Source organism: Adiantum capillus-veneris, chromosome 6 (genome assembly GCF_014529385.1).
Source record: "Adiantum capillus-veneris isolate H3 chromosome 6, ASM1452938v2, whole genome shotgun sequence".
Taxonomy (NCBI): Eukaryota; Viridiplantae; Streptophyta; class Polypodiopsida; order Polypodiales; family Pteridaceae; genus Adiantum; species Adiantum capillus-veneris.
In genome coordinates this window covers 55,989,078-55,998,274 of record NC_140936.1, presented here as the reverse complement: position 1 = coordinate 55,998,274, position 9,197 = coordinate 55,989,078, and the positions used below count along the sequence as shown (strand labels likewise).

The window sequence follows — 9,197 nt, the reverse complement described above, 5'->3', positions numbered from 1 at the left end:
CTTAAGCATTTCAAGCACCTTAATTATCAAGCATGAAAGCACCTTAAGCACCTTAGTCATAAAGCATGACAAGCACCTCAAGCACCTCAGTCATCAAGCATGACAAGCACCTCAAGCACCTTAGTCATCAAGCACGACAAGCACCTCAAGCACCTTAGTCATCAAGCACGACAAGCACTTCAAGCAGCTTAGTAACCTCAAGCATCATAGCAATTCATTATTAAATCACATCATCATCTGCCACCTATCTACTCAATGATATGCTAATCATCACCATCATAAAATTCATGATGAAATCATATAATCACTATAGAATCGAAATACTCAATCCAATTAAGCAATATTCAGCTGTCAAAATATACATTTCCATTGCAAAATTCACCCACCCATAACCATAACAAGGTTTCTTTTTGCTTATATCAAATTGAAGGCAAGAATTTCTCAAAAGTGTACCGTAGAGTGTGAATTAACAAAACGGAATAAACTTTATATTTATATTGATTTTTTTTTATTTTGGGGAGGGGGGGGGGGGTCGCAATGACGTCCATAATGTGAAACGTAACATCTATACAAGTGTATTATTATTTTAGCCTTGTTATCTGGGGTTGTTAAGCTTTTTAGCCTTGCTATCTGGGGATGATAAGCTTTTTAAGTTGTGCTAGGAGACAAAAGGAGTCAAACACGTAAGAGGGAAGATATTTGGGCTTCAATATGCAGAGAAGATGGAAGAGGCATCCATGTGTAGGGTGAAACCCCCAATATAAGGCCACTTAAGAGAGCTGACAAATTGCCGCCATTGCTCTATATTGTTTTCACTTTGGAATGGCGCGTTCGAGAGCTGAATGCTAGGGCTATCTGTAGTGGAGACGCCGTCACGAGCGATGAGGCGCATAGGTAGCGGGTCACGAAACACAGTTTTGCGTGTAAAAATTTTGGCCACTAGCAAGAAGACAACGAGGGGCCTAATTCAAACCAGTGTGCCAGCACACCTCGAAACCAAGATCCGACGGCGAGAATCCTATCTTAGCGTGCTGTAACCAGTCCACCGCCGGGGTTGATGTGTCCCATTACTAGAATAAAATCAATTTATTAAAAAGGGTAGACGAGTCCCAGCACAGGCACCCGGATTTCTATTGGGGGTTTTACCCTAGAGAAGACGAAGAAAGTTGCTTAAGTTTTGCCCTAAGCTTTGGACTCTAACACTTGATTCTCAAGTCAAAATTGATTAGCATAAAAAAAGAACATCCCTGAGATAACTTTACCCAATCTTAAAGTTTGTGCCATCTACGTGGTGATTTCTAAAGTTTTGATGATTTCTTTGGTGGCAAGCATGTTACCAAAACAAAAGAAAGATGCTAAAGATGACAAGGAGAAAAGGTACTCAAAAAAGGAGCTTTTGTTTGGGGGGTTGAGAAATTTCTCGATTGAGTCACACAATGCATGCAAGGATTGCTCAATCAAAGTGTTCTTGTTTTGCTTTTGGTAAGCGGCTCAAGCTTTGTCTAAGAAGAAAAAGGAGCTCTTTTAAACATTCGAAAGCCTCTCGCTATGGCCGTATGATCACATTCAAGCCGTTGCCTCGATGGTAGGCCGTTGCCTCAATGTCGGGCCGTGTGTTTTTCTTGCTGAAGATGCATGGGATGAAATGTGGCAAGGTGTAGCTCTTGAGAAAAAGAAAAAAGTGTAGTAGTTGGGATTGCTCAATCAACTTGCCACCATTAATAAGTATACTTCAAGAAAAGCAAAACCTTAAAGATGCTCAAGGAGCTAAGAACCTCGATCAGAGTTTGACTGACTATTTTCAATATCCAACAAGCTTGGTCTCCTTGTTTATTTCTATAAATGCATGATTAACTAAAAACTAACTACTTTGCGTTAAAATAAAAATAAAATAGGGGACCCAATGCCTAACATATTGTGTAAGGTGGATGCATGTGTTGCTATTGTGAAAACCTTACAATAAATGTTCTTTCTTTTTTGGGGGGGGGGGGGGGGGGGGGGGGGGGGGGGGTGTCTCTCTCTCCCGATGGCATGGTTGCTTCTCAAGAAAGCCAAGGGAAATTTCATTTGAAACAAGGTATGGAGCCATGATTGGTATAACTCATCGCTGTGGCTAGAAATATTACTCTAAGCATTTTCCAAATCGTCTTTTATATACACTAGTCTGGAGGTGCCACCTCCAAAGGAAGCATATCTCTCTCTCTCTCTCTCTCTCTCTCTCTCTCTCTCTCTCTCTCTCTCTCGCGATCCCCAAGTTGCAAAACACACACTAGCCGATAGATGGAGGAACTGCTGACACGTGGCCAGGGGGGGGATCGGACTCCCTTCCTACTTTATATAGAGTATTATACATCATCAATCTCTCTCTCTCTCTCTAATTTCAAGTTTAATTGTTGTCGTTACTCTTTTCCTTCCTTCAATAGTAGCTTATTCCTTACTAGATTACTTAATTGGAGGAACGCTAGCTTCAAACAAAGCCTCTTCCTTCAAGGCTTTCAAATGCTAGCCATATTGGGCAAGGTGAAAATTACAAGGATGTAACCCTTTTCTCATCATGTAGCATATATGACAAGAAGACTCATCAACACACACACACACAGGGTCTATCTCATGTTTGCTATCCTTTCTCCATCTTCCTATTACCTTTTTGTGGTCTCTCTCGAGTATGTTGGTACCTCTTTCTCTCTTCACAGGAGATTGATGTATAACCCTCTATTTCTCACTTAGTTTATTGCCTTGCCCAAAGTGCAAAGGCTATAGAGTTCAATTCCCTTGTTGCTAATGAAAAATAAGAGCCCTCTGTTTGGCTTGGTTAAAAATAAAAAAAAGTCTACTAAAACACATAATGGTAACCAATCACAAGACAAAGTACATAATAATGATTACAACTAAGTACTCAAAACTAAGGAACAAACTTATGCTTTCTCATAGACATAAACATGGACTATCAACATTATGATGCTCACACCTTGTCACTTCTAACTTAATTATCTTGTCACTTCTAACTTTAATTGTATTGTTGTTTTTCTTTTCTACAAATATAGCCATTGTTTTTTCGTTTCCTGTATGTGATGGTAGAAAGGACTTGTGATTTTCTCTCTTCTAATCTCTTTTTTTTTTTTTCGGCAGACAACACAAATCTCGTGCGAACAATAAACACGTCCGAGAGCACTAGGATTATTTGGTCGCACTTGAACTCATGATCCGAGTCATGACGGTCGAGTGTTGAACCAATCAAGCTAACTCCTTTGGACAAGTTCTAATCTCTATTTCTTCTCTTCTCTTCCCTTCCCTATACTTTTAAAACGCCTTGCATGGCTTGTGCCACGTGCAAGAAGAGAGGGGCTAGAGGCGGAAATGGAGGCCAAGGCATTTTAAAAATTTATCAAGTCTTGCATGGCTTGTGCCACGTGCAAGAAGAGAGGGGCTAGAGGTGGGAGTTGAGGCCAAGGCAGTCTCCCTCCCCCCCCCCCCTCTTCCTTCCTCTCTTTGCCTTGGTTGGTTTGTGTGCCATCTCTCTATCTCTCCCCACAACACCACCCAATCCTTGGTATAGTCCACACTTCATGGTGATGCTACAAGGAGTGCGTGGTTCACGAACAAACTCTTGCTTGAGACTCGAGAAGATGCAAATGTTGCAAGTAAAAAGTGACACGAGTACTTCTACGTGCACCTTGATGGACGATGTCAAGAGGCTCGAGATTCTGGTATGTGAGTTCCATGTCAATATCTAGCTAAACGATGACACACTACAACAGCTACTCATTCAAGTGCCATAAATTGAGTCTACCATATTGTGCTTTGGCTCAACAATGTTACATATATCGCGAGTGGTAGAGCGACAATTACATCAGTCTATTAACTGTGCTACCAACATAGTTGACTTTCATGAGGAATTGGGCAAGATGTGTGCCACATAGGTTGTGTTCTCTACAGACTTAGGCATGACAATGTAGTTTTGTGGTGGACGTCACATATACAACCAAAAAGGGTGGATCAAAGCATGGCTTGAGGGCTAGGCATAGTTGCATTTAGCATGTAGCCAAGAGAGGTGCTTGAGGATGGGTAGGAACTGCAAGAGTAGCGTTCGCACTGGCCAGTGCAAAGGGGTATGAAGGTGGATGGAGCATGGTGGCCACCGGCACAAGGAGGTGTAGTCGAGGGCAATCACGTCATTTAATAGCAATAGAATAGCCTTTTGTTGAGTCCTCTCTCTCTCTCTCCATCCAAAGGACGAGCCACACAATTGTAAAATAAAAATACCAATAACGTGTTGGACATGCTTAGAGCCCTCTCTCTCTCTCTCTCTCTAACCAAGATGTATTTGATTGGTTCTATAGTCCATGTTAGTCTCTGAAGGAATTAGAGCTCTCTCTCTCTCTCTCTCTCTCTCTCTCTCTCTCTCTCTCTCCACCCACCCACCCACACAAACATACACAAACACACAACTCTATCTCACATAATAAGTTTTCTCTCCTCATAACTATCTGTAATGTTTTTACACCATCTCAAGTGAATATTTGGGCCATGGCTTTGAGGGTGGGGCAATGAACTCTTCAAAAGAAGCCGGACTAGGAATTAGAAATCTAAAAACTTGGCAAAGTGTGATGATGTGCATCACACACATGGAAATAGGTAGTCCTTGTAATGGACCAGCTTGTGCATTCCTACTCTCCCTTTCTAGATATCACGTCAAAATTTCTGTGAGAATCTTTCCTTCTTCTCCTAGATATCAAATCCTTGGTATGGGCCTTATGTGTTTGTTGATCCCTCTCTCTCAATATATGGGCCTCTAATGTTTGGTTGATCTCTCCCTCTCCCTCCCTCCCCCACCTTCCCTACATATACACCAACATGCATGCACACCTCTTTTTCATTGGCGATTTTACCGCGGCTACGGTCTCACCTTAGCTACTTGACTTCACTGCTTGTTTTGTTCATATAATTTTACCGATCCTTACCCCTGAATGGGAGACTCAAACACATGTCGTCTACATATGAGCTATTTTGAGAGGTAAATTACATATATTTAAAGGTTTTTACACTAAATTTCTCTAAATCCTATAGGTTTTCTCACCAAATTTAAAACGTAGCTATATGTGAGAAACTTTGAGAGGTGAAAACCAACTATATTTTAAAGGTTTATACACTAAATTTCTTTAACATTTGTAGGTTCTCACCCAATTTAAAACTTAGAGGTGGATCTCACATTTTGTACACACTCACTCGACCTAGGTTTGCACTCAAAAAGAGCACAACCCAAATTTGGACCCACGAAGCCAGGCTGGGCGTCTCGCTGGTCGTCCTCACATGCGCGACCAAGCAGCGCAAATAGGCACTGTGTAGAGAGCGACCTCTCCCACGTCTCGACTTATCTGCCCTCCAGCTCGCTGCGAACGAAGGGCACCGTCTCTGTGTTGAAGCTTGCGCGGTTCTGAGGTCTGCCATGAGAGAGATCATCAGCATCCATATCGGTCAGGCCGGCATCCAAGTCGGTAATGCTTGCTGGGAACTCTTTTGCCTCGAACATGGCATCACCGCCGATGGTCTCATGCCCAGGTTCACTCCTTTCTCTCTGATCTATGTGTGCATTAATTTAGATTTTGATGCAAACTCGGCACGCTCGCTTATTATGGCAGAAACCCTCATAGAAGTCATATATGTCCACCAACAAGCTGTACTTGAGAGAGAGATAGAAATAAAGCAAGATCTACTAGCTTCCTTGGACAGAGAGAGAATTGTGGTTGTGAATCATGGCAGACCAAGCAAGCTGGTAGAAAGAAAGGAAGATCTGCTAGTGTCCTTTGGATATAGAGAGAGAGAGAGAGAGAGAGAGAGAGAGAGAGAGAGAGAGAGAGAGAGAGAGAGAGAGAGAGAGAGAGAGAGAGAGAGAGAGAATCGTGTTGTGATTGACAGTGTCTAATGAGGACAATTTGGAACCAAAGGTGTTTCACATGCATTCAAGAATCAAAACTGGATTCACCTGGAACATGCCTGTTTATATAGAATTGTGCGCGCGTGTGTGTGTGCCATTGCTTTGTCTTCACGAATAAATTGGTAGAAATGGTACAGCTGCACTCATACTTGCATAGGGCTGTGTTCAGGATTCTAAAAACAGTTACCAGAGATGGGTGACAAGTTAGAATCCTGAAGCAGTTAGCAGAAATGGGTGACAAGTCTCCATGAAGGTGAATGAAACATGATGTATGCTGGAGCCATCAGTTATACAAGTGCAACAATGGGCTTAGAATAGTTTGCATAATGGGCACAACATCTGAACTTTTTTGCTAATTTGTTTTATGATTGACGGAAATAGAGAGTCATGGAAATTGGCTGCTCTTGCTCGCAGTGACAAAACCGTTGGAATAGCTGATGATGCGTTCAACACATTCTTCAGCGAGACTGGTGCAGGAAAGCATGTGCCAAGGGCCATCTTTGTGGATTTAGAGCCCACTGTGATTGACGAGGTCCGTACTGGACCTTACAGGCAACTTTTTCATCCAGAGCAACTATTATCTGGAAAGGAAGATGCAGCTAACAACTTTGCCCGAGGGCATTATACAGGTGAGTAGGATGCATCTCATTTTTTGCTTTTTTGGTTTCGAGATTCGTTTCTACTTCTGGGTTACTAGGCATAGCCCAAGAGAAGTGTATGTTTGCTTGTGTTAACCATGTGTTTCTATTTTGCAGTGGGAAAGGAGATTGTTGATCTTTGCCTAGATCGAGTAAGGAAGTTGTCAGATAATTGCACCGGGTTGCAAGGGTTCTTAGTGTTCAATGCTGTAGGAGGTGGCACGGGCTCAGGTTTGGGGTCGCTTCTTTTAGAACGCCTGTCAGTCGATTATGGCAAGAAGTCCAAGCTTGGATTTACTATCTATCCTTCGCCTCAGGTGGGAATGTTTGCTCTCAGTACAGAAATCTCTCAAAACAGTGATTTCAGTTGTAGTCTGTTTTATGTTTTTTCTTCTAGCATCTGCTTGAGTGTCTGTTTTATGTTATTTCTTCTAGCATTTGCTTGAGTGTCTGTTTTTCTTGGATGGTCACATGTGCCTTGGTGGGTCACATGTGGTGGGTACTTGTGCGGTGGCATGTGGCCCAAAGGGGTGCATGCGTTTCCTAGGTGAACCTGGTCACTTGGGATTGTTTCCATGATGTTTAAAGGTTTTTTTGTCCTCCCTTCCCCTTTTTGAAGGCGAATTTGGGTTTTTCTTGTAATCCTCTGGGTGTAGCTATTGTCAGCTTCAAATCTGTCTTTGCACATAATGTTGCTTTATTCTTGTCGTGCTCAGAGCTTATGGTTGGCTCACAACGTGTGTTTTTGTGCCAGGTGTCAACTGCTGTTGTCGAGCCTTACAACAGCGTACTCTCCACCCATTCTTTACTGGAGCATACTGATGTTGCTGTGCTTTTGGACAATGAGGCAATCTATGACATTTGCAGAAGGTCACTTGATATTGAAAGACCCACATACACAAATCTTAACAGACTTGTATCTCAGATTATCTCGTCTCTCACAACATCCCTCCGTTTTGATGGTGCTTTGAATGTCGACGTGACAGAGTTTCAAACCAATCTTGTGCCATATCCTCGCATTCATTTTATGCTCTCCTCTTATGCACCGGTTATCTCAGCTGCAAAAGCTTATCATGAGCAACTTTCGGTACCTGAGATTACAAACTCGGTCTTTGAGCCCTCTAGTATGATGGCCAAATGTGATCCGCGACATGGTAAGTACATGGCTTGCTGCTTAATGTATCGTGGAGATGTGGTTCCGAAGGATGTCAATGCTGCGGTAGCAACCATCAAGACGAAGCGGACGGTGCAATTTGTTGACTGGTATGGTGGTGAATAAACGGCCTCAATGCATGCTTGAGAGAGGTGTGAAAGTGAAAATACCGTCTTTACTTTTAGTAGATTCAATCGTTTCTGCATGTGTATTCAGGTGCCCAACAGGCTTCAAGTGTGGTATCAACTACCAGCCGCCGTCGGTTGTGCCAGCAGGTGACCTTGCAAAGGTCCAACGTGCAGTGTGCATGATCAGCAACAACACGGCAGTTGCAGAGGTCTTCTCTAGGATTGACCACAAGTTCGATTTGATGTATGCGAAGCGTGCTTTTGTACACTGGTATGTGGGTGAGGGGATGGAAGAGGGTGAGTTTTCTGAGGCTCGGGAGGACCTAGCAGCTCTGGAGAAAGATTATGAAGAAGTTGCAATAGAGGGCGATGACGAGCCTGCTGACGAGGAGTATTGAGATGCCAAGGTAAAAATAACAGGTCTCTGGGTTGTACTATATTGTGAGGATTTTATTTGAACATGTCGAATCTGTATGGCCATGACCATTTCATGCATGGCTGCTGTTTTCCATTAGTTTTTTGAGCTATAAAAACATGTGTAAGTCTTTTTCATCATTGATATTCACAACTGACAAAAGGACAAAAATGGTTTCTTTTTGCCTGTGGGCTTCAAACTTTTCCATTCTCCCTTCAGCTTACTGAATAGTAGAGTATTGAAGCTACCACAGAATGTCAAGTATTTACATCTCTGGAGTCTGGTGACGTTTTCCTGAGTCTTCAATCTTTTATAGTTTTTAAAGTTTAAAATACCCCGCAATTTGAAGTTGTTTCCCCCTTTTTCTGCTGTTAATGCGTTAAAGCAGCTTTAAACTCTGTCATTATCATAGTTGTAGAGATTGCTTCTGTCAAAGGGAGAGATTATGGATACCCTTTCCAGTCTGCAGCGTCTGGTGTGATCTACTCTATGAGACGTCGTTTACTTTGCATCTTTCCTTCCCTGCACAAAAAGGCTGGTTACACACTGCAGTGTGTGCCCGCTATTTCAAAGACTGGCACCTATGAGAGTGAACCATGCCAGAATTGGGCAGCTTCATGCTTACACACAACTAATTTGCAGCGCACGCCATATGCTTGCTGGACTCCTGGTAAGTGCCAAATGAGGGAGGGTTATGGACAGAACTCTGAGGTTGCCCTGGCGTTCTCTGCGCAGTAGTGCTGAGATCCAATCAGAGCACGAAGCCTATTTTCTGGTTCATTTCCATCCTAGACTTTGTCTTGGCCGTGTGTAACAGTAGCTTGCAGCAAACCGCCTACCATGGGAAGATGGAGTGCCATGGTTTGGTCGGGAATGGAAATGAATATAGCTGTGTGTTACAGCCTTGGGGCCATCTCGTTCTCTCTCT

The 9,197-nt window shown here is 42.9% G+C and overlaps 1 protein-coding gene across 2 annotated transcripts; it reads left to right on the top strand.

The window, feature by feature from the left end:
* Positions 1 to 5,245: 5,245 nt before the first annotated feature.
* On the top strand, positions 5,246 to 8,452 carry LOC147455542 (tubulin alpha-1 chain). 2 transcript variants are annotated; one of them, XM_086514300.1, is made up of 5 exons: positions 5,246 to 5,559; positions 6,350 to 6,564; positions 6,691 to 6,890; positions 7,328 to 7,836; positions 7,943 to 8,452. In XM_086514300.1, exons 1-5 carry the CDS (start codon positions 5,447 to 5,449, stop codon positions 8,250 to 8,252), a joined length of 1,347 nt encoding a protein of 448 aa, XP_086370426.1. In that variant the 5' UTR covers positions 5,246 to 5,446; the 3' UTR covers positions 8,253 to 8,452. The 2 variants fall into 2 exon arrangements, with proteins under 2 accessions (XP_086370426.1, XP_086370425.1); XM_086514299.1 differs by having other exon boundaries at positions 5,249 to 5,559; positions 6,317 to 6,564.
* The last annotated feature ends 745 nt before the right edge of the window (positions 8,453 to 9,197 follow it).

Coding starts and splice junctions, on each gene's coding strand:
- LOC147455542 (XM_086514299.1), top strand. CDS start 5,447: ATGAGAGAGATCATCAGCATCCATATCGGTCAGGCCGGCATCCAAGTC. Junction 6,891..7,327: donor CTATCTATCCTTCGCCTCAG/GTGGGAATGTTT, acceptor TTTTTGTGCCAG/GTGTCAACTGCTGTTGTCGA. Junction 7,837..7,942: donor ACGGTGCAATTTGTTGACTG/GTATGGTGGTGA, acceptor ATGTGTATTCAG/GTGCCCAACAGGCTTCAAGT.